The following is a 26,813-nucleotide window of genomic DNA, read 5'->3' on the forward strand; positions in this document are numbered from 1 at the left end:
TCAGTGACAATTATTTGTGTATTTCGCAATATATGAGTGTTCACCATCATTATTATGTTGTAATCATAGCAGTCACGGAATTATTCTTCCAATTCTTTTTATTTTCTTTCTTAAACACAACTTATCTTCATTAAGATCAACAACGGCTAACATTTAGGGTCTGATTAGTAGCCATCACTTAATAAGATTACTTTAACACAAACAATAACAGCATATTTTAATAATTAGAAAGAGCATTAAAAGAAAAAGGTGACCTCTAATTAGCGGACGAACGATGTTTTATGAATGGTGACAAATTTAAACAGTAAAACTGGTTAACAAGATAAAAGTAAATAACAAACACTTAAATTTGAAGTTTTTTTAAAATACTGAATTTTAAAAATTTGCAAAAGAAATAATTACATTAGTTTGGGAATATGTAATTAAAACAGGGTTAAAAATAGAAACCTAGTTTGGTGATGATGTGTACACACTGAAATCATATGTAATGTGAAAAAAGTAGGTAAGAGTAAAAAAACGAGAACCTATTATTTTTACTGTCTGTAATAATTAGAGAAGAAAAAAAAACAGCATCACCCAAGATTTAATTTCTCAAGAACATGATTAACTCCGGTTTCTTATTTAGGGTTATTAACTCATGATTTGACACTTTTTTTTTATATTTTTTGGTTAAGAAACGTATTTTATATATCTTATTTAAAAGATGATTTGTAGCTTTCTCTTAGTCAAAGCTAAAAATTTCAATTAAGAAACTGAGCTAATCATGGCCTAAAAACCCAAATCATCGCCTACTTTCTCTGCGTCTTCTCTCTTTTTTTACTAGAGAAAGATTTCAGAATTGGTTTCTGGTGTTAGTTTTCTTTCCATTTATGGATTCATTTGCTTCTTCTTGCACGTTATAGTTTACCTAATTGGGTAAGCTCCAAGGTAGCTTCTTCAATTGTATTAATAATATTATTTTTCATTTTCTGTAGCCATATGTTTATTTTCCCGAGAAATATTATCCACACCAAATCTCAACTCTGGAGTCTCTGCTACTTAAAACCCACGCATGCTTTAGTTCCACCAAATCTGGAAAACCAATAGATTCATTTTCTTTCTTCTGCAAAATCTCAAAGCTATCCAGAAAAAAACTCCCTTTGGACTCACTACCCAGATCTTGCCTAGATTTTCTCCATTCTTTTTTTTTCTCAAAAAAGGTTGAAGCTTTTCTAGATTCCTTGAAGGTGGGTCTAAGCAATATATTTCAAAGATTTCTGATGAGCTCTCTAGTCAAAATAAATATGAAGTATCATTTGACAGTGATTCTTGAGTTCTTTCTATGATTATTTCATATAAAAACAAGAAAAAAGAAAACAGAGCTGGTTTATAGTTTTTGCGGCCATGGAGATTCTGAGACCGGCGACGACGTCTCACGTGTCCGGTGGCAACTGGCTCATGGAGGAGACAGAGAGCAACGTCCCCTTGGCAGCTTCTCCCGATGCCGCCACGTGGACGGTAGCTGAGAACAAGGCGTTCGAGAATGCTCTGGCAGTTTACGACGACAACACTCCTGACCGGTGGCAGAAAGTAGCGGCGGCGATTCCGGGGAAGACCGTGAGTGACGTCATCAAACAGTATAACGACCTGGAAGCTGACCTCAGCAGCATCGAAGCCGGTTTAATCCCTGTTCCCGGTTACATCACCTCCCCTTTCACTCTTGACTGGGCCGGCGGCGGTGGTTGTAACGGGTTTAAACCGGGTCATCCGGTTGGTAATAAAAGGTCGCCGGCCGGAAGATCGCCGGAGTTGGAGCGGAAGAAAGGTGTTCCTTGGACGGAGGAAGAACACAAGTAAGCATCTGTCCTTTTCCGGTTTACTCCGAATTGAAATTAAACCGGATTTAAGATGATTTTATACAAATTTCTCTTCTATATTATAAGCATTCATCATTATGAAACCTGAATTGACCAAGTTACATCTTTATATTATTTGTAAATTGTAATGTATATAACTTTATTAAAATTATCTTTGGATTAAATATTTGTGACAATATATTCAGGCTATTTCTAATGGGTTTGAAGAAATACGGTAAAGGAGATTGGAGGAACATATCTAGAAACTTTGTGATAACGCGAACGCCAACACAAGTCGCTAGTCACGCCCAAAAATACTTTATCCGGCAACATTCCGGCGGCAAGGACAAGAGACGAGCAAGCATACACGACATAACCACTGTGAATCTCCAAGACGAAGCTTCTTTGGAGACCAACAAGAGCTCCATCGTTGCACGAGAGCAGCGTTCAAGACTAGCCGCGTTTCCGTGGAGCCAAACGGACAACAATGGAACGCATGCAGACACTTTCAACATAACGATTGGAAACGCTATTAGTGGCGTTCACTCTTATGGTCAGGCTCTGCTAGGGCCGTTTAACACCGCAGATTCTTGCTACGACGCGCAGAACACAATGTATCAGTTATAATGAGTGGTGATAGATCTCTAATTAAAGGGTGTGAGTTAGATTCTTAAATTTTTCATATGGACGGAACAATCGTATTTGAAAACTGTATAATAAACGTCCATTCGTTTTCACTGATTCCAAGTTCAAGTAGTTAGTAAAAGTTTCGTGAACCTAATATTTTTAGTTAATTTGTTAAATGTTAGTCTACTCAGCTACAACGTTAAGCCGTTAATGTTTTATTATAATGGTTTACACCTAAAGGCTTTCAAATGATTACAAGTTGCAAAAGAAAAAAGAACACATGATGTGAAGAAATGAAAAGCACAACATACAATGTTGTTGATGAAAAAAAAAAAATGAAAAGCACAACATACAATGTTGCTAACATCACACCGTCTGATATATGGAATAGTATGCGAGTGTTAGTTGTTGATGAAAAACAATTAAAAAAAAAGAAATTTATGTTATACAAGTTGCAGCAAAAGGTTTGTTGGGGTCAAAATCGGTCACGACGGAATCAATGTCTGAAAGTCCGTAAAAATCAGCATAACCGTTTTTACGAAAAGTAATCTTCGTAAAGAAATCTTTACGAAGAGCCTTGCAGTAAAATATCGTCCAAATCTCAATCGAACCACTAAATACCGATTGTCCGAAGGCAACGGACATGTATCCAAATCAGCCGCGGACAAGCTCGAGTATGGAAATCAGACCGCGGACAAGCCAAGCTCGATCGATACGCGGCAACCAAGCATGCACACAGCTCGGTCGCTACGTAGCGACCGAGCTCGAGCCAAGCTCGGTCGCTACGTAGCGACCGAGCTCGAGCCAAAGCTCGGTCGCTACGTAGCGACCGAGCGATAGTCCCGCTCGGTCGCTACGTAGCGACCGAGCTCAGCCAAGCTCGGTCGCTACGTAGCGACCGAGCGATCATCCCGCTCGGTCGCTACGTAGCGACCGACTCGAGCCAAAGCTCGGTCGCTACGTAGCGACCGAGCGATCGTCCCGCTCGGTCGCTACGTAGCGACCGAGCTAGAGCCAAAGCTCGGTCGCTACATAGCGACCGAGCGATCGTCCCGCTCGGTCGCTACGTAGCGACCGAGCTCGAGCCAAAGCTCGGTCGCTACGTAGCGACCGAGCGATCGTCCCGCTCGGTCGCTACGTAGCGACCGAGCTCGAGCCAAAGCTCGGTCGCTACGTAGCGACCGAGCTCAGCCAAGCTCGGTCGCTACGTAGCGACCGAGCGCTCGTCCCGCTCGGTCGCTACGAAGCGACCGGGCTCGAGCCAAAGTTCGGTCGCTGTGTAGCGATTGAACCTTTCCGAACGTCAATACGACACCAGTTCTTGCATTCTCGTCAAAACCTTCGAATGCTATCTCCCGAAGACCGTAGCAAGCTCAGTCCATGTTTCCCGCCATTCTAATTCATCGATCAAACTTCGCGGATTAGAAACCGCGGAAAACTCGTAGTAAACGTGTCGTGTCGGAAGACGGCCCAAAGGGACCTAAAACACGACTCGAGGCCCATCCTACGATTTTCCTAATCAAAAGCCCGTAAACCACAGCCTGGTTTACGCTTGGTCTACAAGGAAGGATAAATGTCAAGTTTTCGCGGATAAATACGGAAGTTTTGAAGATAATTGTGAAGATCGGGAAAAATGGAATATCTCCATTTTTATGCTATGACGGCTTAAGGGCAGAAGAGTAAAAGCGTAAACCGACCTTGGAGCTAGTATATAAGGAGTCATAGGCGAGGAGCAAGAGGGAGAACTTTTTAGATTCGGAATTCTCTGCACTTAGAAACTTTAGGCTTATTCTCGACAAGTTCGGTTTCTATGACTGGCACTCAATTACTAGACGAACTCGCCCAGGCAGTTCGATCTCTTGTCCAGCTCTATCAATTGAACTACGTTCGGCTTGATCCTCGAAAGGGGTACGTAGGCAGCCTTTAACAAGGTTCAGTCCGAAATCAATCTAAGCCTTTTAGATATCTTTTTCGTCCTTTGTTATCGAGCTGCGACTCAACTAGGATTAGGGTTTTATGTTGCTAGAACTAGGTAACTCGCTGACGGCCCCTACGGCCAAAGCCTTTGTATTCTCTTGTAATGATCGCAACGCTCTAACGCGGACTCGAAATAAGATCTACTGTTTTCTCTAAACTCGTTTGTTATCTTTTCATGATTTCCGCATATATTCGATCACTTGTCGTTGGCTTTCCCAGAGATCCGGGACCTCTGGGAAATTAGGGTTTTCCTAGTTTCCTTATTTAAACGGAAATCGACAGTGCGAATTTCGGTTCCCACAAGGTTCAAAAAGACACAAACTTAATTGGTCATCTCTAGTATTCAAATGTTGTCGTTTAATTATTGAATAACTTATGCATCATGCATTATGGTATTTTTCAATATTGTTTGTCTCAATCAACCAAACTATGCATTGAATAACCACTTGAAGTTATAACAAATGTTTGAGAACAATGCAATCAATCTATTGACAATAATTTGTTATCCAGTTTTGTATCTCTGCATGACCAAAGATATATATCCTTACTAATTTATTTTGTTCATTGTTTGGGTTCAATTCTATCTACGGTTCAGTGCATTGTTTTGCTATAAATAACTACTAGGGATTCTGTAACTTTACCTCAAATTTGATATTTACCTTTAAATGATAACCATTTTCAAAATACCTTAAATTTATTATGAAAAAGATAATATTAATCCTCTTAAATTATTTGTAAATATTTATAAATTATTTATAAAATATTATAAACCCAACCCCACACCTTAGATACAAAATCTTAAACAATAATCACTAAACTCAAATGGTAAGTATTTTTGATTAAATGTACTTTTAAAAAATGATATCCAACTTAGTTTATTTCAACTAATCTTTCAACAGATATTTTAATCATATAATACATAATTGCCCTGCGTTTTTCATTGATAATAACAGAAGCTAACAAAATAGTAATAAACATATATAAAAAAAATTATCTGATCTGTGTGTCTTCCGCAAAATAATAAACATTTGGTTATAAAAATGAATATGAACCTATTTGTCCCTCATAACTATGTCGAATATGAATTACGTGACTAACCTAAGTCTCTGTTTCTGTCTTTGTTGTCGTGGTCTCGGCCTTGTGCACTGCCCCCATTCACTTTCTTGGATTCTTCATCGTCTTCTTTAGAGACTAAACCAGTGTTATGGTGCATTGATTGTAAATCAAGCTCTAATTCCTTTTCCACAGCTTGTTCTATAACTTGCTCATCAGGTTTTAGTTTCTCTTCGTCATTCTTCTTATTAGCAGTTGAGTCCTTGGCTGATGCAGCAAATATATCTTCAGTAATATCTTGAGAGACTTTGTTTGGATAAATAGCATCATGCTCTGCTTGTTGGGTGATCTCTAATGTTCTTGCTGATATTCTTTCGAAAGAATCAGTACAGTGCTATTTAATAAATAAAAAAACAATTACAAAACTTGGAATCATAGGCCAACAATAGTGAAAGAAGCTTGTATTCAAAGATGATTAGAAAAATGGGTAAAACCTGTTGAGTCCATGGTTTTGAACCTTGTGAGTTATGAGTCCCTTCTGAAACTGTTGATTCTTCCTCAACATTCGTTATATTGTTGAAAACTTGGGCTGATTCACCACAAATATCTTTCGATAATCGTGAACTTTCTACTTCATTAGAGAGTGGATGTTCACTTGACTCATCCAATGCTGAGTTATTAGAGTCTTGAACTTGTAGAAGAAACAAATCACTACCATTTTCTGCATCTCCGTAGTTCTCAAGTAATTGTGAAGAATGGCTCGAAGATGCTTCCAAGACGTCGTCATGTGTTTTCTCTAGCTCAATTGGCTTTGCATACACATCAGTACTTTTACCTAATTCCAGACCGTTCTCTACCGTGGCCTCACTTTCTAGTAGTTTTGTAAGAACATGGGATGGAGAACTCTTCAAGTCACCTTGAAGTGCCTTATTTTCTGCTTGTATTGTTACCTCTTTCCTAAAATCATTTAACTCTGGTTCTTCTTCTTCTTCTTTTTCATTCTTCTCTCTTTCAAATGATTCTATATACGGAATGTCCAAAGAAGCATCCAATAAGCTCTGAGCTGCCTCATATTCCTTTCGGTTTGTGTTCTCATTCTTCATATGGATCTGATTTGTATCATACTCTCCTTGAATACTATTCAATATTTGGTCTTTCTGCTGGTGATGAATGATATCTGAATCCATAATATTAGGAGATCCACAAAGATCATTATTTTCTAATGGTTGCACATCAATAACTTCCTCATCAAGAAACTTCATCGTGGATGAATCTGGAGATATTTGGTCAACTAAATTTGTAGTCAAGATGTTCATATTCTCTGAGGTTCCCCCATCAACCGAGTCAAATATTGTTTCAGGTTCTTCTGTTATAGACGACAATGACACGCTTGTATGGAACAACAAACCTCTTGTTGGCTTAGAAACATCACTCAAACTAGAAAATTTCTGGTCAAAATCCTCTTCAGCTTGACTTCTTGTATACATATCATCAGCCATTCTTAGGTGTTCTGCCACTGGTTTAGTCTCTAGCCAACTATTATCCTCTTTTGATTGACATTGGCTAGAGACACTCTTGCATGATTCTTCACGGCGTATGACTTCTCTATCAATATCAGTATCATAAATATAGGACTCCCCGTCATTAGACCATTCATCAAGCCAATCAACCGTAGTAGGAGGTGAACCAATCTCTGAAACCTCAACTTGCATATCTGAGGCCATGGAGAATGTTCTACTATGCGAATGTTCGCGTCTACGAGCATAAAACATATTGTTATCATCAATTTTTGGCGGTGCTAAGCCTCTAGGTAACGGGCTTGGGATGTTATTTCTTGCTTGATTCACAAGAAAACTAGGATAGTTATCCATGGTGTGGCTAATAGCTTCTCTGAGTTCTGCTTTGTTGAAACGGTTGTGTTCTGACTCACTTTCTTCTGAACAGCTTGAATCATCATCATCATCTTCATTGTTTGAATCTGTCTCATTATTCACTTCTAGCTTTCCACTCTCAACACATTTATTGTCATCTTCTATTGTATTTTGTTCATATTCATTCTCCAAATCTGTTGAAAACAAAAACAAAAAAATCATTACTCATTGAGTATATACAAATAATAAATTTAAGAACATGTTACCTAAACGTTTCCTAGTTGTTGAGATGTCTGAAGTAGAAGCTGGACTGTCCATACACTGAGCATGTTCTGGAGACAAAAGATCACCAAAGCGAGAGAAACTCTCATGACGAGAAAAGAACATATCTTTATGGTCTAAAAATGAAAACTCTTGATCAAAGCTATCTCCACTAAGAATAGGTCTTTCCTCTTGAGGGTCATAAGGAATGTCAAAAGGGTTTCTAGCTTGTAACATCACGGAAGGTGCTGAGGAGGGAACTTGTAATCCCATAACAGTACTATCATCATCTGATGGATAGTAGTTTCGACGTTTTTCAAAAGGGTTGTTGTTATTTTTCCCAGGAATGTTAATACGAAGGTTGTTGTTATGTGTAGGGCTAGCTGTTTCCTCAGCTTGAAGCTTATTATGTTGATGAAGAGCTAGTTTGAAGAGACGTTTTGTTCTTCTTCTTGCTACTAGACTCTCTAGTCTCCTATCTCTATCAATCTCTGAAACCCAATGTTCATTAGCATTGCTCATCTCCTCCCTCATCTCTTCTTTCTCTTCTTTGATCTTATTGCAAACCATTGGTTCTTCAACGTTAACATAAGACATTTGCGAATCTTCCTCACCAACAGACTTCTCATTGTCTTCTACAACTTCTGTTTCTATTGCTTTAGGAGACTCCTCGAAATGTGGTTTACGACCGAGAAGGTCATTGTAAAGAGAGGTCAAGATAACTTTGTCCTTCTCTTCCTCGCTTGTTTGTGAGTCCCATTCTTCAACTTGCATTCTAGCGTTTCGTCTAACACTTCTTTGTTGTCTTAAGTGACATCTAACACCATCCTTTTCTCCTCCACAACTCTTTGATCCTGAAGATGGAAAACTCAATCCCATCTTTTCTCGGGCATATACTACACCACAAGCAAGAACCGGCGAGGAGTATATCAGGAAGAAGAACAATGAAGGAAGGATGACGTATAGTGCAAGTAAAAACATGGAAACCCCTGACAAGACCGGGTGATTTCTCATGAATTTGATGCTTGTGTTCATTGAGAATCCAAGAACTTTCCATAATGTTGCACCGGTCTCCTTCACGTCAATACCCATTTTCTATACAATCACTATTCAGCAGACGTGATCCATTAGAAATCTATTGAAACATGATCAATATTTGGGTGTTTTCATTGCAAGATCTAGCAAAGAATGTAGCAGCATACAAAACGTTGATAAATGGGGTTTCTAAAGTTAGACAGATTTTATTGTCTGGAGATCCTCTGTTTCAGGTGGTTTTAATTTTCGCTTCATGCTTGTTTTGTATTAGAGGAAAAAACAATGACAAATTAGAAAAACAAATTTAGTTGTTGATAAAAAAACTAGTTTTTACTCAGAATATTTTTCTTTCATTTATAAAACGGCCCAGCTTTAAAAAAAATGTACAAATCTAATTTTCCAATATCTTAAGATCAGACAAGTAGATTTTAAAATTAAGAAAGTAAACAACACTTACAAATCAATAAAAATCTTATGTTAAGTTAAAATTTTATCAAAACTTAAAATATAAATCATGAACAACCAACACAAAAAATTCTAGTAACTAAATTAATAAATAAGTTATATATATTATTTAGCCAAAAACGAAAATTAATAGAATAATAACCCATATAATCCTATATACTATACCAAAAAGTTAGTGAATCTTAAGGAATAATATCATGATTTATTAGATTTTAATAAAGGAGGAAACGTATTTATTTGTAAGGTTGGGTGATCTGAAATTTTGACTGCAGTCTTGAAAATAATATGGGAATATATCTTTTTTGTAACTGAGGCTTATATTGGGAATATATCTTTTTTTTTAACTTATTGGGAATATATCTTCAAGCATAGGTTTTCGGAAATATTTTCTTGGATTAGATAATAGCTAAGTACTTGAAATGTGTATGGCATTTTGGATTAGCTCATATTTTTATCAGCTGAATCTTTCTCCTAGGTATTCTGATTTTCGAGACAGAAACTTTTATACGAGTGGTCTAATTTGCTATCAACATATATCATGCGACAAATAAAAGAAAATGAAAAACAATCTTTCGCAAGTGTGTTTTATACTCTTAAAGTGTTCGACTCCAAGCAAACCCAATTTCTTATAGTAGGCTAAACTACCATTGACCAAATCTTTATTCTCGAAGCAAAGATCTCATTGCTAGGCTCATTTCATATTAAATAAAGTATTTTATTGATAACTAAATATTGGATATTCGATGCTACAAAAAATCATAACTAAATCCAAACGAGACAGTTAATTTGCTTTCGTGTTCTATTAGCCCAACCCAAACCATACACAAAATTCTTATCAACCCAAATTAAAAATGTCCCAACTACTTTCTCCTAATTGGAAAACAAAATGCTTTTCTTGTTATAGCCTATGGTAAAAATATCTCTCATTTTACATATAAACACACCCCTCTCCTTCACCATATATATGTCTCGCACCAATCTCTCCATACAACAAAAACAAATAGCCTAAACCCAAAAATGGAAGCCCTAAACCCTATCTTAACCGGCTACGCCGTAGCCGCTATATCGATCTACGCTATATGGTTCTACTTCATCTCCAGGAGACTAACCGGTCCCAAAGTCTTACCTATCGTCGGAAGCCTGCCGTATCTGATCGCTAACCGGAACCGAGTCCATGATTGGATCGCTGATAACCTCCGAGCCACTGGAGGTACGTACCAGACAAGCACCATGGTGATACCTTTCGTGGCCAAGACGCAAGGTTTTTACACCGTGACGTGTCACCCCAAAAACGTCGAGCATATTCTTAAGACAAGGTTCGATAACTACCCGAAAGGTCCGATGTGGCGAGCTGCTTTCCACGATCTGTTAGGACAAGGAATCTTCAACAGCGATGGTGACACATGGCTCATGCAACGTAAGACCGCAGCGCTTGAGTTCACTACAAGGACTCTTAGACAAGCCATGGCTCGATGGGTTAACGGGGCTATCAAGAACCGGTTGTGGCTTATATTAGACCGGGCGGTTAAGGACAACAAACCGGTTGATCTTCAAGATTTGTTTTTGAGGTTGACTTTTGACAACATTTGTGGTTTGACTTTTGGGAAAGATCCGGAGACGCTATCACCGGACCTCCCGGTGAATCCGTTCTCCGTCGCGTTTGACACGGCCACCGAGGCTACTCTAAAGAGGCTTCTCTATACCGGTTTCTTGTGGAGGATTCAGAAAGCCATGGGGATTGGTTCGGAGGATAAGCTCAAGAAGAGCCTTGAGATCGTTGAGACTTACATGAACGATGCAATAGACGCTCGGAAAAACTCTCCTTCCGATGATCTTTTGTCACGTTTCATGAAGAAACGTGACGTTAACGGTAACGTTCTTGCGACGGATGTTCTTCAGCGTATCGCGCTTAACTTTGTTCTTGCGGGTCGCGACACTTCTTCAGTGGCTCTGACCTGGTTCTTTTGGCTCGTCATGAACAACTCTGAGGTGGAGAAGAAGATCGTTGACGAGTTATCGACGATTCTGAAGGAGACACGTGGTAGTGATCAGGGGAAGTGGGCGGAGAAGCCGTTGGAGTTCGACGAGGCAGATAGGCTCGTCTACCTCAAGGCTGCTTTAGCTGAAACGCTGCGTTTATACCCTTCTGTGCCTCAGGTGAAAATACAACCATTTAATTTTTGATTATTTCGTTCATAGGAATATTATTCGTAACGCATATGGCCAGGAGGGTTACGTAAAATTAACATAGTCATAACTAATTACTACTTTTTTAGGGTCATAACTAATTACTAGGTAAATATTGACATGTTTCTAAATATATACATACTAAATATCTAAATTTGACTAGTTACATTAATTTTTCTTTAAGTAGAATATAAATTTTCTTTTAAGCTGAATATCACAATTCAACGATTTTATTTTTCTTACTCTTGGCTGCTAGCTAGTACTATATATCAAAAGACGGTTATAATCACATTTAACTTTTACTTAATTTGAATTATTGTTTACCAAAAGAACATGGCAAAATTTGATGCAAAACAATCATTAAATTTATTTTAGCTGTTTTTGTCACTCATATCGTAATAATTAGTAACGTTCCAAATGACCATGCAGGATTTCAAGTACGTCGTCGCCGACGACGTTTTGCCTGACGGAACTTTCGTGCCAAAAGGCTCGACGGTAACCTACTCGATTTACTCGATCGGACGAATGAAAACGATTTGGGGCCAAGACTGTCTCGAGTTCCGTCCAGAACGGTGGCTCACGGCCGAAGGTGACCGGTTCGAGACTCCTAATGATAGTTACAAGTTTGTAGCGTTTAACGCCGGACCAAGGACTTGCTTGGGAAAAGACTTGGCTTATCTCCAAATGAAGTCGGTGGCTTCAGCCGTTCTCCTCCGTTACCGGCTGTCTCCAGTTCCCGGTCATCGCGTCGAGCAGAAGATGTCGCTGTCGCTCTTCATGAAGAACGGGCTACATGTCTACTTGCAACCTCGTGGTGAGGTGGTTAGTGCGTGATTAATTTTAAGGATATGTTTGAGTTTGGAGAATATGTTTGTCATTTGAAGTTTAAATTGTTGTAAGCAACCTACTTTTCGTTTGTTTTACTCCACTATAAGATACGTATTATAATATATATATATATGCATTTTCTGTACCTTTGTTTGTTTGAGTTTGTTCAACTCTTTTTTGAATAAAAGTCTAGTGGTTACACTTTTAACTGAATTAGTGGACTTATTAGATTTGTGATAAAACAAAGTGGACTTGTTAGACTAATACCAATTTCGTAACGTAAGTGAGAATCATTTTAGCACTAATCTCAAACTAAACAACCAGTAAATTACGTGAACAATATAAGTAAAAATGAAAGAAAAAGATCAAAAATGAAAAAGTATTCCACAACAAAGAAGCACATAAACCCTAATTATTTTGATACGAGAAGAAGCTTGTATCTTATGATCTAGGGAATTTTTTAAGAAAACAGATCATTAAACAAAAGAAGAGAAGATAGAGAATGATCATAATGATGATCGCATAGTATCATAATGATGATCGCATAGTATCACATGATCATGTTGGCAGCTAGAACAATGGGAAGGAGTTGTTGCTCCCTTGAGTAGAAGCAGAGATCATCTCTATCAGATCCATATCTCTCCTTTCGCTGGTGGAGTTAGCTTGAGGCACAAGCAACTCGTTATGGACTCCCTGCTCTACAGTGGTGGATGACGTGGAAGATGAGTAAGACGGAAAATAAGGGTCGGCGTAGGACGGCGTCGTACCATTCAACAAGTAAGACAAGTAGATATCAGACGCAAGGTGCGAAGTATTCGGAGGAACCGCAACCGGTGCCTGATCATGATGATGAGTCTGAACAACGTTGTGGGAGTTAGGGTTAGGGTTCTTGATCATGAACTCAGATGATGAAGACTGGTTCACTTCACCAGATGTTTGGCTCAAACCAATGTTGTCAAGAGAAGCCGGGTGGTTTTCAAAGATGTTTTGTAGGTAAACCAGCTCTTCATCATACGGATCGCCAAGGACCGATGATGCAGAATCTCCATCAGAATAGATCTGATCAAGATTCGGTGTAGAAAAAACACTGATGGAGTTCTCATTCTTGTTATCGTCATTGTCCTTGTTATTGTTGTCGATGCTTTTGATGTAGTCTTGGAGAATGCAAGGCCTTTTAGCTGGTGGAGAGAGATCGCTATCATTGTTATCAGCGTTTGCTTGGCGTTTCTTTTCGCGTTTTGAGTTTTGGCGTCGTTTAGTCGCGTTCCAATGATTCTTGATAGAGTTCTCGGTGCGTCCAGGTATGAGCTTGGCGATCTCTGCCCACTTGTTCCCGATTCTTGTGTGTGCTTCGACAAGAACCCTCTCTTCTTCTTCACTCCATCCATCTTTCTGGAAAGGCAAACGACAAAACACATAGAAAGAGAGAGACTTATGTTAGAACCCTAGATCTAGTAAAACTTACGTTACAAATAAAACCAAAAAGAAGCTATATTATAAATAGAGGGATATTAGGAAAAACACCTTGATATCAGGACGGAGATGATTATGCCATCTCTCACGACATTGTTTGCCTGCTCTTCCTTCAAGTTTTTCCGAGACTATTGCCCATTTCCTCTCCCCATGTTGCCTTACCAACCTGATCAACTTTCTATACATATGTTCGTGTTTACAAACGCATAACTATATAAACCTAGATTTTCATATATACGCATGAATCAATCTATATAAGAAAACATAAACATATATCTACCAGTAATATACCTGTCTTCTTCCGTTGTCCATTGCCCTTTGATAAGATTCTTGTATGGTCGCTTCTTCGTGGTTGCATCTTTAACGACCATGCCCCCATTAGGGCTTCGGCCATGAACGACCAAGTGTTTCTCCTTCTTTGGACCAAACGTCGTGTTCTCTTTGTTATCGTTTACAATCTCAGTCACCGCTGTCCTTCTCACGATCGGTGGGTGTCGTTCTTTTGGACCCTTTTGTTTATTGGTACTCAAGGCATCATTGTTTTGGCCGTATAAAAACCTCTCTACGGCGGTCAACGGAGGCGCTGCTCCGTGGGCAATGCGCCGGTGCTCCATGGAAAAAAAAAGAGAAGATTAATAGAATGGAGAGGAGAACACAAAGGAGTGAGTTTAGCTAGTAACAAGGAATATGAGAGAAGTTTAGCTAGTAAACTAAGGAATATAAACTCAATGAGCCATTAAATTCCATTAATTCTGATATTTTGTTTATAAATTGACGTTATAGGTCTCAATTTTTTTTAGTTTATACAAAATAAAAATTTATGTCTTTGAAGTCAAAAATAAAAAAGCTATATAAGAAAAACTACAAAATATGATAAATACAAAATATTGATATTTAATTGATTACTATATGTATCCATCCCTATTAGTCACTAAATTTCATATCAATATTTCTCCAAAATCCTTCCAATTATATATATACTCTATATGACGCCATTATTTTTTTTGAAGAATATAAGTTGATTATATAATAATATCCAACACTTTTCTAAAGATTACTTGTTTGGCATCAAATTCATCATTTTATTTTTTTGGGTATCAAACTCATTAATTTTTGTTAGTCTTTAATTTCATTTTTCAATATAAGCAACACATTTCCACTAAATGATAATATCTAAATATCAAATACTGATAATAATATAATTAGCTAGTCAACAACGTGTAATATGTGTCAAATGGAAGTTAAGAGGAGGGATGAAAAGGCGGGAAGGATTAGTGGGTTAATCTATAGCTAAGTAGTAATTATCTAACAAATATTTATATCCCGAAAGACCATCAGTGGTAGTCTAAATTATTTTGTAAATGTGTAACTGGCGAAGTAGTAGATGGAGAGACCCATTAATGGTAATCTAAATGCCGCCAAATGAAAACATGGAATATAGTTATGCAAGGAATTAATTATTAGTTGACTACAATTGTTTATACTAAATGCTTTTGAGTAACGTACTCTTAAACATAAATTTTCAATAATGCCTTGCTTATAACTATACCTTATAATCCGAAAAAGAAATACCTTCTAAATTAAGATATGTTTTTTTCTGATAAAGAAAAGAGAAATACCTGCTAACGAATGTTTTTTCAATAAAGCTGTGATTGTTGTCCTTTCTTATTACTAGATGTTTCTTCTAATTAGACGAGCTTAATGAAAGAGAACAGCAACAAATAATATATATATATATATATCCATAAATTATTTATAATTTACGGCAACATTTTGTTTATTATACATTACTAAACCATTAAAGAGAGATAAACCATAAAACCAAAAAACCAAAAAAACTAATATGGTCCGACATATCGGTTTTTGAGGATATACATATACATATTTGTCTATGTATAACGTTTGGCTCTAACTGTTAGCAGTATAGGGATGTCAGAAAAAAAACTGTATAGCAGTATAGCTATGGTGCTGATGGGTCATGAGAATCAACTGAGATGGAGATTCAGCAGGCAAATTTCAATGGCAAGTACTTCGCAGCTATAGCCAAGAAGCTCAGAAAGCGGTCTCCAGTATAGAATCGAATAGTGAACTGTGAGTTTCATGTACTAATCAACCTGTAAAATAAACTTCACATTTACAGAGAAAAACATCTGTGTAGCTAATGATCAACGAATCTTATCTACCAAAGATTCGTGCTACAACTGTGAAACTATTGACCATGCAAAGTCATTACCACTTGATATCAATATAAAAATGTCCCTCCATAAGATTAGTTTTCGATTTTCTTTCTTTCTTTTTCTAACAACCTATAAGTTGTGAACCTTTTTTTTCTTAACTTGCTTTATAAGTTGTGAACCTTTGTTTCAGCTCCTTAGATGATAGACCATAACAAGATAAACTGCCATAGAATTAGGACGTTAACTGGCAACATTTCGTATTTTAGTTTTCGGTTTTAAAACTTCAGAACTTCTCATCTCAGCTGATCTTAACTTTTGAAATTTCGTTTAGTTAGAACCTTGAGAAAATAGTTTTAACAGTTGTTTTACCACCATGGTTGTGCAGTCCACAATGTCTGATCTTAATAATTGAATAGGCTAGCAAGTAACAACCATGGTTTGATTGTGAATAAACACTTCTTGAAGAAAACGGTTTATGTTCGTAATGGGAACCACAAACCAAATGCACAAAAAGCATACAGGCAGTTGAACTTTCCCAAGAAAATACGGTAAAAGAAACAGAGTTTGTTTAAAAAGACAATGACTCCTACTACTTCTTGCTAACTTCTAATAAATAGATACATGTAAAGATTCACCAGACCCGGTTTTACACCCTTTTTTTCCTTCTTTCACCTAACATGGCAATCGTAAGGAGAAGAGGCAAACGCTTGATCTGGAACCACCAGTGGTAACTTGTCTATATACACAAACAACCTTCTCTGATTCTCTCTAGCGATCACAGAGGGATTCACCGTATCTGTGCCTTCCAAGAACATCCAGAGATCACCAGAATCCACTCTCTTAAGACTGTCTCTACAGAAAGGGCATGACTGTGACCTCCCTCTCCTACGAATAAATAAACATTCCCCTTTCTTCAGAAAAAAAAAAACAGAACAATTCGAGAAGCTCTTTAGTGACTGACTTACCAATCGCGATAGCATTTGATGCACAGAGAGTGAGTACAGTTTGGCAGCACGGCCAAGCTGTTCATCTCCATACATATTCCACATTCTTCTTCCCTCTCCATCTCAATCTCCGAGAGCTCACACTTTTTGCTCTCGTCCTTCCTTCTGTACCGCATGTTGCACACCTCTCTTTGCTTCCGGTCTTCGAGGTCTGTGATTCCCCTTTGTAGTTGCAACAAGGACGGGAATATAACAGCTACAAAAGAAAAGAAGAGCATAAACATAAAAATTATTAACCTTGCATTGGTGCAAAGCAAAACACATACCGTAGAACTCTCTGATACTGGCTTTCCTCTCGTAAACCGACATTGTGGTTTTCCCATCCGCATAAGTCTGAGCCAAAACATATCTCAAAGAGTTAATCAAACAATCAAGAAGTAGAACATGGTGAATGTAGTAAACTAAAAGGAGGGGAAGAAGTACCATATAGATAAGGACTCTGAGCAAGCCGAGGGAACCAGCGAGGTGACAATCAGTCCACTGTACAAGAAAAAGAAAGAACTGAGCAGCTGGACTGTATGATAGTCTCATCTGAACACGTGCTCCATCCTTCTCCCGCGGGTAATCCAAAGCTCTGTACATTCAATTTGAATAAGTCACTACCAACAATAGATATATTTATTTTGGTCAAGGCATCAAAAACATGCAAGTATGCATGTAGGGCTATAACAAATAATAAGATGGATGACACAGCACACAAACAAAGCTGATGCAGCTCAGACATGGATCGGTTCTAATAAAACATTAATGATTTAGCTACAAAAAAAAAAGTCACTGAGATGTTCAGCTTCAAGTCAACTTAGTTATGAACAAAGAATCTCAAGACACAGCTGATGAGCTAAAACAGTTAGTATTGTACATAAAACCCTAAACTTAGTGATCAACTGAATAAACCAGAAAACATAATTACTCCACCACATAAACCCACTCACTATGCAACAGAATCTGAAAGTTTTATCACAGATTTCAATTCAAACAAGAAGGAACTCTTACATGCAAACCAAACAGAGGAGAAATAAAAAAAAAAAAGGAATAACTTAGCTTGGACCTGACATAAGCTAAAAGGGAAAAAGATCGAGACTTTAGAATCAAGAAAAAAAACAGAGGAATCGAGGGTATTTACAGAGTGTTAGCGTGTTGAATATCGGCTTCAAGAGCTTTAAGAGAGTCCTTGAAAGACAGTTTAGCAGCAGCCATGGCAAGAGTGAATTTCCCGGGAAACAATAACTCCCATCAAACGAACACAGAGAGAGAGAAGAGGATCAAGAAGTGTTTCTCAAATCAAATACCACACAAAAAGGAAAAGACTTTCAATGGTTTTTTTTTATCTTTATTGGAGGAGTTAGATGTTTCACCCAATCCGATGATCAAAGTTTTAGGGATAATGAAGACAGAGAAGAAAAGGAAAAGTGGCGTTTTTGTAAATATTATCTTTCTCTTATTTAGCGCTAATCGGTTACGACGCTTCTCTCGAAGTTGCTTTTTCGAGAAAAGTCGCGAATTGCAAAGTGTCTTGACGGTTATGCCCTTATTTTCGATAGTGGTGGGTTCATTTTCATTATCTTGTTTTGGGCACTACCCATGGTTTTTCGTCAGTTTCCATCACAGGGGTTGCCACTTGTCAATTTTAAAATATATATGACATACATTATGGTTGTCCTTACAAAAATATTTGACACATGTATGATCAGTGAGTTAATAGCACTTAACTAATAATTTTTTATTTTTTTTAAACTATACTATAAGTATTGATAAACTATTATTTTGATTTGAAATTCAAATCTGTGTAAAAACACTAATAATCTTTAAATCAAATCACTAGTTCTTAAAATAAATGTAATCAACTTTTTAATTTTAGTTTAGATTCGATTAATTAAATTAAATCACCTAATATCCCAATTACAGTATTGCGACTATATTAATTTTTGTATTTTTTAATAATCAAGGTCAAGGTCAACGTTGAGCCTACTTTGAGGTGAACAAGGAGTCTACATTTGCAATAAAATCTTTTAAATGGGCTTCGTTTTGGGCCTATAATCTTTGACAACTACGATCATATATCTATCCCGACGGAGATCGATTTTTGCAATAAAATCTTTTAAACAAACATGTTACTTATAGGGCAGAAGGTGTTTGAGTGGGATCAAACCCGCTAAGAAGTGAACTTGTAGATAACTTTGCCGCCCAATGTTCACCCAAAGGCGTTCCACTGCAAAATCTGAGAGATGTCAATCAAAGTCCCACATTGGATAATTAGACAAGGAGTGTCTAATATATAAAGAGATGTCCAACTCTAATAGTATGAGGCCTTTTGTGAAGGAAACCAAAAGTAAATCCATACGGGCCAGTTTCTAAGGCCCAAAGTGGACAATATCGTACTAATAAAATAAGATAGAGTTGGACACGGGATTTCACAATCCCAACAAAATCCAGTCGAAGCATCTCGAAGTTGGCATCAAAGGCAACCCTCCTTATCTCAATGTTTGTTTCCTTTTTACTATCTTACTTGGTAGATTGAATCTATATCAAAATATAATTACTTTGCCACATACGAGCCATGTCGTATCACATTGATTGTTTTCCATGTTCAAGCGCTCTTTCTTTTTTCTCTTGTCTCTCTCAAGTAGTACATCTTTTATGCTTATGGATGAATTGAACAACCTGCATAGAGCTGCTTTAATAGTTAACATAAAGTGTAAGCTGTGGTGGCTGTTGGTGATGAAATTGCTTACTCTTTATTCACCGGATTCTTTCGATTTGGAAACACAATGAGCAAATGAACATTGGCTAGTATACCGAACACATGTGTGCTTTAACGTCTGTGACCTCTTGTTTTGGTTCTAATTGTATTCATGGCTCCTGTTCTACTTAGTAGGGAGCTGAATAACAGAATAAGGCGCCCGTCGATCTTTCGCGCGCCACATATCATAAAACAGAGAAGGAACTAATCTGAAGTAGTTACGTATAAGCTTTTGTCTCTTCCTCTTCTTTTCACTTTCGTTACCTTCTTCTTAAGCTAACCTTTCTCCAAGATCCTCTGCGGCGTGGTGGCTGTGGACGTTCAATCCCTGATCAGAGTTTTTCGATCCTGTCGACGGAGAAGTGAAGCTGGTGAGCTTGAAAGAAAGTGGGTTTCATCATGTCTTGGATAGAGACGGGTTCTTGAAAGCTTCGTCAGAGGAAGCTCTTTTCATGGATGTTGAGGAGATGAAGGAGTTGTGTTGTGTGGTGGTGACTAACGGTGAAAAAGGGTGTAGGATTTATGGGAAGGATGATTAGACGGTGATGATACCTCCGTTTAAGGCGAAGCGAGTGGACCCTACCGGCGCTGGAGACAGCTTCCTTGGAGGTTTGGTGGTTGGTCTTGTGGAGGGTTTGGATGTTCCTGATGCTGCATTGTTAGGGAACCTCTTTGGTTCTTTAACTGTTGAGCACATTGGTCAGCCCAAGTTCGATTTGATGATGCTTCAGGTTTGTTTTTATTTTATATTTTTTTGTGGTGATGCTCTGAAAGTATTGGTTTGTATCTATCATAGAGCTATCAAGATACGGGATAGTAGCAGTTGTATCTTGTAGCTTACTTTAATCAATATAGAGTGAAACCCAAAATTCGTCACTTTTCATATGTTATTATCACGTTTTCGTGTGTTCCATGTCTATTGTGTTTCTTCCATGATGCAGAGGGTAAAGGATGAGGTGCATAGAATGAAGAAGCAATGTAATGGCCACTCATCTGATCATGACGACTTTCATGCGCGTATAACTCCAGCCCGGTTTCAAGACTCTTTACTTCAAGCAAAGTTACTGCTCAATGGTCACTCATGTGACCGCCGGTGATAATTGGTTCTTGTGAGAATCACCTTTTGATTACTAACAACGCTTTTCTGAGTTTTGTATGCTTTCTACACGTTTATGAATTTTGGAAATTTTGTTTACTGTACAAAAGCGATGCCTAGCGACTAGCGTTTCGTCGTGGCAGCCAATGCAGGAGGTTTATTAGCAAGTTTCCATTTTAATTTGAGATGAAAAGTTAGATTGAAAAAAAGTTTGGAGGAGTTGATCTAATAAGAGATTAAATAATATAAACAGACAATTCATGCTTAACAGATTATTGAATTTATATCAATATTATAAGTTAGTTTTTATTATTCTTTTAGAAATAATCCGCTAGCTATACAATATTTTAATACTTTTGATTTTTTTAGTGTTGTGAAAGTTTTCTAGTCAAATCAACTTAAAGTAAAATGCAAATATGCAACTGAAGTTAAAAGTAATCAAAGACGACAAAAAATTGGTAATCCATCTTTTGTTTACTTTTTTCACTGTTTGCAAATATTGGTAAACATTTAATGCAAATTGCTCATTAAATGTTTTGACTAATACCCAAATCGATTTCCTTCCCCACGAAATCTAAATTCGAAAACTCCACAGCCTTATAAATCTAAATCGAAAGATAATATATAATTATAACCGGAAAAAATTTCTAAAATATCTATTTTTAAGTTTTTGTCACAAAAATAATCATCAATGAATAAAATGACCAAAATAAGTTTTATTAAAAAATAAAAATATTTTTTTCTAGGGTTAACTAATCTAGATTTATGATTTAGAGTTAAAGGATGAAGTTTTGGAGATATTGTTTCGAAATTTTTAAAATAAATATTAAAATTTTCAAAATAAAAATAAGTTATTTTAGTCATTTTCTTTTTTTGATGGTTATTTTTGTGATAAAAATTTTAAAATGACTATTTGAAAAAAATAACCTTATAGCTATATGATATTCACTCTTAATTTTTTTTGTTAACTTTTGAAATTGGTAAAAATAATTCAAGTTGGAAAAGAAGATATGATGAAAAGGAAATCAAACCTGGGAAAGTCAACTAAAGAATATCACGGTTCTGTTTTTCATATTTCGCCCGTCATCAGTTAGTTTTAAATTGGTCCATTTAAACCGGTCAATAGGCGCAACCAGGAAGCAAACCGGTCGGTGTGCGTGTCCGAAAAACGTGGTCACCATCAGCGCGTGCTCAACACGGAGATTCCGATTCCCAATCAAATCGGGAAGACAAAAGAAAAAAAAAGGTTATATTCCTACGATATTGGGGAAACTTCTTCGATTAGGAATAGAACCAGATTTGATTCTCAGTTTATTTATATTCCTCTTTCCCTCTCTCCGACGCTTCTCGTCGGAAACTTGGGATTCAGTTTATCCTGCACACATCGGAAGAGACTCTATTGATTCTACGAACGGCGTCGTTTCGATTCAATCCACGTCCAAGCTATATAATGAAGCACGATAGCCAGCAGAAGAGGAGGAAGAAGAAGAGGCCCTCCTCCGGTGACGGAGCAGCAACGTCCGGCGTGAACACAAAAGAGTTGGATGAAGAGAAGAGGCATATCGAATCGTTGATGGATGCCTTTTGCTCTGTTTCCATGGAGGAAGCCACGTCTGCTTATAGAGAGGCAGCCGGAGATTTGAACAAAGCCGCCGAGCTTTTGTCGGATCTGGTGGAAAACGGTGATGACCCGTCGACGAGTTCGGGTCAGGAAACCGGGTCTACTTCTGAGTACGGGGCTGGATCGAGCTCCAGCTGCTGCGGTGATGACGTGGCGAGAGAGAGTTTGTTTATGGGAGGACGAAGCAAGCAGATTAGAGTTATTGCTGCCACGGGGATGGTGTCTTCCGTGATTGCCAAGGATTACTTGAAGGCGAAGAAAGAGTTTCCTTCTTTTGTGGAAAGGTCTAAAGAGCTCTCTGGGAAGAAAGCTGGGGATAGAGAGAAAGCTGAGCAGTTTTTAACTTCGATGCTTGGAGATGATTGTGAGCTTAGCATGGCTGTTGTTAGAGATGTCCTTTGTGAGTTAAATAACATACTGAATGTTCCATGAGGAGAGACTTAGTTGTTTTGACTTGAAAGTCTCTTTTTTTTTGCAGGTCAATGTGGCTACGATGTGGACATGGTAAGCAGATTGTCTTCAAGCTTACATGGGGCAGTATTGGTATATTGACAGGAGAAGGCCCCTGGAATATGCTGATACTGGCCCGTCTATGTGTTTTAAAGTTTGATATTTTGTTTCTTCTTAGGCCTTGAATGTGTTGCTTGACATGTCTTCTTCTTCATCAACTAATGATGATTCATTAAGTGGTAGATCTTCCCGCATAGGATTCAGCGATAGTGTAAGTTATTTACTCTATTGGCTTTTTGTTTTCTTTACAGATCTGTTTGATATATATTGATAGAATATTTAGCAGCTGGCGGATACATCATTTGATACTGATACTTCCGAAAGTGAGCCAAGCTTCTGGGGAGGCTTTAGTCCAAGGTACTTCTATTTGATTCATAGGCCTTCTTCTTCTACTTATTGCTGTTCCTTTGTTCACCGTATATTGTCCTTTCCATCTTCAACAAAAGCACAAGAAACGAACTGTTTCACTGTGGAGGATTCTGTTCATGAACATACGATGGTTAAAATTAACTTTTGAGACAGTCAAAACATTGCTTTTGTTCAACATTGTGGAAGAAGTCATAACTAAAAATATGGCCTGTTGTTTTTTTTCTCATGGTAGGGATTACTCGAAAGCTCTCATGAGTGATCCTTTTACAACTAGACAAGGAAGTTGTGAGCCTTTTCATCCACAAAAGATGTTGGAGTCTCTGTTCAACATTCCCCAGAGTACTAAACACGAACCGAAGACAATGAGTTGGAGAAACGTCGCCAAGAAAATGCAATCACTTGGCATTGATGCTTCTTCATCTAGTGGTGAAGGGTCACATCCTGAAAATTTTGGTATTTTTACCATACTTTATTTATTTTAGCATCTGTTGGCTGCAAAAGCAGGCTCATTTTGCCATGAGTTTGCAGGCTCCTGATGTTTGGTGTTTTACCCGATGAAACACTTGGCAATTTTTGCTATGGTGTCATTTGGCAAAAACATCTGAGGTCTCGACTGCTTGTTTGTGTCTCGATGTGTCTCAACTCTTGAATTAATTTTTCTTACTCAATCCATACATGTGTTGCAGGTAAGGATGATGGATATCATGAACTTAGAAAAGGTGCAAATGACCAGTGGAATGTAACTAAGTCCTACTATCAAAAAGTAAGTTTTATTTGCTTCCATATCTCTAGCACTTGATTCCTCAATAAAACAACCAATTAATGCATATATCACTTGGTTGAAGGCTGCAGAAGCATATTCCAAAGGAGGGAGGGCTCATGCGGCTTACCTTTCTGACAAGGTGCACCTCATGGTCTAATATGTTTCATGTTTTTAGAGCAACTTCTTTGGAAGTGAGTCATAACCTTGTGTCTTTATTCTTATTAGGGAAGAGCGGCATCTAAATTAGCTCAACGAGCAGATGAGAGGGCAAGCCAAGATATATTCGTCGCTAGGTTAGCTGTTTTAAGGCATTATAGAATTATGCTGATGATATGCTTTCACCTTGGATTTTTATTGTGGACTAAGCCATCGTTGGATCTATATTAATGCAGAAACAAGGGTATAGAGAATATGATAACCATTGATCTGCATGGTCAACATGTTAAACAAGCAATGAGGCTATTGAAGATGCATCTCTTACTCGGAGCATATGTCCCTTGTAAGTGTACTCGCCAAACTCAGTTACAGGTCTTTTCTTCTTTTACGATATATTCTTTGCCTTCTCTAACAAATTGTGAAATGAACCAGCCATTCAGACACTACGTGTGATCACAGGATGTGGGTCTCATGGGTTTGGGAAGTCCAAAGTGAAACAATCGGTAAGTTTCTTCAACCTCAAAACCAAGTATTGAGTATTGCAGTTAGGGTATAATGATTATCGATGAATCAGGTGACAAAGCTGCTAGAAAGAGAAGGCGTTGGGTATTGTGAAGAGAACAGAGGGACATTACTGATCAAGCTTGAGGGATGTAGTAGAGAGTTCAGTTTCATAGACACAGAGAGTGACTCTGATTTAAGTTAAAACTAAAACTAAACTCAGGTTTTAGCTTTAGATCTTATAATTATATCTCTGTCTATATCTCATTCTAGCTGTGTGTGTAAAGTAAATGTTAAGCAGCACTTCTCTTCCTTAATCATCCTTTTTATATTTTCACATTATCTAAGAGTTATGAAACACTTTGGCTGACACAAGACAGTAACATACTTTGTTCATAAAACTTTTACTTTTAGGTTAGAACTTAGAACACAACTCCTTGGTTCTAACATTTGTAAATCTGGATTGAGTTATTATATAATCAGACAGAAGAAATAAAAAAGTAGAATGGTTGAATCTTTATTAAATGGCTAAGATAGTCGTTTAAACACAAAAGTCGTCAAAGCACTAAGCTCACGAGCAATGGAGGATCAGATGGAGAAAAAACTACATGAGAGGTTGAGTTAGATAGGAAGCTCGCCACTGTCAACGATCACAACTTTACTCTTAGGAGTTCCACTTTGACTTCCCTCAGCTTCGATCTTGTACACCACGTCCATTCCTGTCACTACCTTCCCGAACACTACGTGCCTCCCGTCCAACCTGTACACAAGTCCGGAGCTTTCTAATATAAAAAAAAGGATCAAAAAACATATCTTGAAATCTCACTGATAATGTACTCACCAGCTTGTTGTTACTGTCGTGATGAAAAACTGTGATCCGTTGGTGTCTTCACCAGCGTTTGCCATTGATAGATACCCTGTGAAATAAATAAAAAAAGAGCAGGTTACTAAAACTTCACTTAGGCCTTTTGACATTGTGAACAGAGAATAGTGAAGAACCAAAAGCACCAACCTGGACCAGTATGCTTGAGTTTAAAGTTCTCATCAGCAAACTTCTCACCGTAAATAGATTCACCTCCCATACCATTTCCATCAGTAAAGTCGCCTCCCTGGAGCATAAAGCTTGGTATGATCCTATGGAAGGAACTCCCCTTGTAATGTAGAGCCTTCCCTTTCTTACCCATTCCTTTCTCCCCTGTGAAAATACACTTTATGCTAAGCTTTCATTTCAAGGTGTAGATTATTCAATTGACATTAAGATGAGAACAGTATTTTGTTCTCTTACCTGTGCATAAAGCTCGGAAATTTTCTGTAGAAACAAAAAAAAATCAGAAAGTTCAGTCGTTTTATGAATGTTTCACTCAGAGCTAAGCTGGTACAAGAAGGGTAAAGGGTACCTGCGGTTTTAGGGACTGTCTTGCCAAATAGACCCATGACAATACGACCTGAACAAAAATAATTAAACGATGAAGTCTTTTTTAACACAAAGCAGCACTAGTAGTAAGTGCACCACCAAGATGCATCATCATCATAAGGTCATTTACCTGCTTCTTTGCCATTAATTTCGACATCGAAATAAACCTTGTGTGTGATCTTTTCCTTTGACTTTTTGGCCTGAAACATCCACAAATCAAATACAAAATCACTAGCATCAGCCTCATTTTACATATACATTTGTGACACATCATGCAACCCCATCTTAAAAGAAACAAATTCAGACAAGAGTATGTTATTCCACTTCCTGAATCTCTCACGTCGCTTGTTTAAACCATTATAGATTTACCATAAGACATAAACAATCGCAATTCAATTCGGCAATATCTATCTAGAGATCGATCCCTCCTGTAATAACTCAGTACAACATATTTGCTTCAACCGATCGAATAATGAGGAGGCTCATAAATGTACCTGAATAGCAGTTAGCGTTCCCAGAAGAAGAAGACTCCATAGAAGCAGCTTCACTGACCTCGCCATCTCTCTCGCACCCCTCAAACTGTTTCTCTCTATTTTTCTGCCAACTTTTTGCATTTTTATTTCCATCTGTGCATAAACAAAGAACACGTCGATATCCAATCGTATTCCGCCAGCTGTAAGATATGGGCCATACATAGAACAAGTAATGGAATTAAATTAGTTGTTACGGTCCATATATATCTAACTACCTACCTGGCTTGATCAATGTAATGGCACATTCCAAGACTTTGGGGTTTTCAGTAATGGGCCCTTGTAGAACTCTTCTCAAGTACATTTTACTAATTAGTGGA

The 26,813-nt window shown here is 37.7% G+C and overlaps 7 protein-coding genes and 1 pseudogene across 8 annotated transcripts; 4 read left to right on the forward strand and 4 right to left on the reverse strand.

Annotated features, from left to right (window-relative positions):
- Positions 1-712: 712 nt before the first annotated feature.
- LOC103856660 (transcription factor DIVARICATA) lies at positions 713-2,616 on the forward strand. The gene is made up of 2 exons (XM_009133776.3): positions 713-1,832; positions 2,042-2,616. The coding sequence occupies exons 1-2, from the start codon at positions 1,384-1,386 to the stop codon at positions 2,460-2,462; spliced, it is 870 nt and encodes a 289-aa protein (XP_009132024.1). The 5' UTR covers positions 713-1,383; the 3' UTR covers positions 2,463-2,616.
- Positions 2,617-4,743: 2,127 nt separating this feature from the next.
- Positions 4,744-8,768, reverse strand: LOC103856661. Its single transcript, XM_009133777.3, has 3 exons — positions 7,630-8,768; positions 5,987-7,557; positions 4,744-5,886 (listed from the first exon to the last, which is right to left on the reverse strand). Exons 1-3 carry the CDS (start codon positions 8,714-8,716, stop codon positions 5,533-5,535), a joined length of 3,012 nt encoding a protein of 1,003 aa, XP_009132025.1. The 5' UTR covers positions 8,717-8,768; the 3' UTR covers positions 4,744-5,532.
- A 1,320-nt stretch (positions 8,769-10,088) lies between these two features.
- On the forward strand, positions 10,089-12,352 carry LOC103856662 (cytochrome P450 86A1). Its single transcript, XM_009133778.2, has 2 exons — positions 10,089-11,281; positions 11,741-12,352. The coding sequence occupies exons 1-2, from the start codon at positions 10,142-10,144 to the stop codon at positions 12,143-12,145; spliced, it is 1,545 nt and encodes a 514-aa protein (XP_009132026.1). The 5' UTR covers positions 10,089-10,141; the 3' UTR covers positions 12,146-12,352.
- Positions 12,353-12,649: 297 nt separating this feature from the next.
- LOC103856663 (transcription factor MYB119) lies at positions 12,650-15,994 on the reverse strand. Its single transcript, XM_009133779.2, has 3 exons — positions 13,904-15,994; positions 13,664-13,790; positions 12,650-13,531 (listed from the first exon to the last, which is right to left on the reverse strand). Exons 1-3 carry the CDS (start codon positions 14,224-14,226, stop codon positions 12,710-12,712), a joined length of 1,272 nt encoding a protein of 423 aa, XP_009132027.1. The 5' UTR covers positions 14,227-15,994; the 3' UTR covers positions 12,650-12,709.
- A 220-nt stretch (positions 15,995-16,214) lies between these two features.
- LOC103856664 (E3 ubiquitin-protein ligase AIRP2) lies at positions 16,215-18,207 on the reverse strand. The gene is made up of 5 exons (XM_009133780.3): positions 17,917-18,207; positions 17,217-17,367; positions 17,060-17,126; positions 16,755-16,989; positions 16,215-16,674 (listed from the first exon to the last, which is right to left on the reverse strand). The coding sequence occupies exons 1-5, from the start codon at positions 17,988-17,990 to the stop codon at positions 16,458-16,460; spliced, it is 744 nt and encodes a 247-aa protein (XP_009132028.1). The 5' UTR covers positions 17,991-18,207; the 3' UTR covers positions 16,215-16,457.
- Positions 18,208-19,645: 1,438 nt separating this feature from the next.
- On the forward strand, positions 19,646-20,838 carry LOC103856906 (annotated as a pseudogene).
- A 238-nt stretch (positions 20,839-21,076) lies between these two features.
- LOC103856666 (SMR domain-containing protein At5g58720) lies at positions 21,077-24,919 on the forward strand. 2 transcript variants are annotated; one of them, XM_009133781.3, is made up of 11 exons: positions 21,077-22,650; positions 22,729-22,754; positions 22,879-22,971; positions 23,044-23,117; positions 23,362-23,582; positions 23,816-23,892; positions 23,975-24,031; positions 24,118-24,185; positions 24,285-24,391; positions 24,481-24,551; positions 24,623-24,919. In XM_009133781.3, the coding sequence occupies exons 1-11, from the start codon at positions 22,080-22,082 to the stop codon at positions 24,752-24,754; spliced, it is 1,497 nt and encodes a 498-aa protein (XP_009132029.1). In that variant the 5' UTR covers positions 21,077-22,079; the 3' UTR covers positions 24,755-24,919. The 2 variants fall into 2 exon arrangements, with proteins under 2 accessions (XP_009132029.1, XP_009132030.1); XM_009133782.3 differs by having other exon boundaries at positions 23,047-23,117; positions 24,623-24,756.
- A 123-nt stretch (positions 24,920-25,042) lies between these two features.
- On the reverse strand, positions 25,043-26,699 carry LOC103856667 (peptidyl-prolyl cis-trans isomerase CYP20-1). Its single transcript, XM_009133783.3, has 7 exons — positions 26,458-26,699; positions 26,094-26,163; positions 25,947-25,994; positions 25,835-25,858; positions 25,562-25,744; positions 25,391-25,466; positions 25,043-25,309 (listed from the first exon to the last, which is right to left on the reverse strand). The coding sequence occupies exons 1-7, from the start codon at positions 26,656-26,658 to the stop codon at positions 25,171-25,173; spliced, it is 741 nt and encodes a 246-aa protein (XP_009132031.2). The 5' UTR covers positions 26,659-26,699; the 3' UTR covers positions 25,043-25,170.
- Positions 26,700-26,813: the final 114 nt, after the last annotated feature.

Source organism: Brassica rapa, chromosome A03 (assembly GCF_000309985.2).
Source record: "Brassica rapa cultivar Chiifu-401-42 chromosome A03, CAAS_Brap_v3.01, whole genome shotgun sequence".
Taxonomy (NCBI): Eukaryota; Viridiplantae; Streptophyta; class Magnoliopsida; order Brassicales; family Brassicaceae; genus Brassica; species Brassica rapa.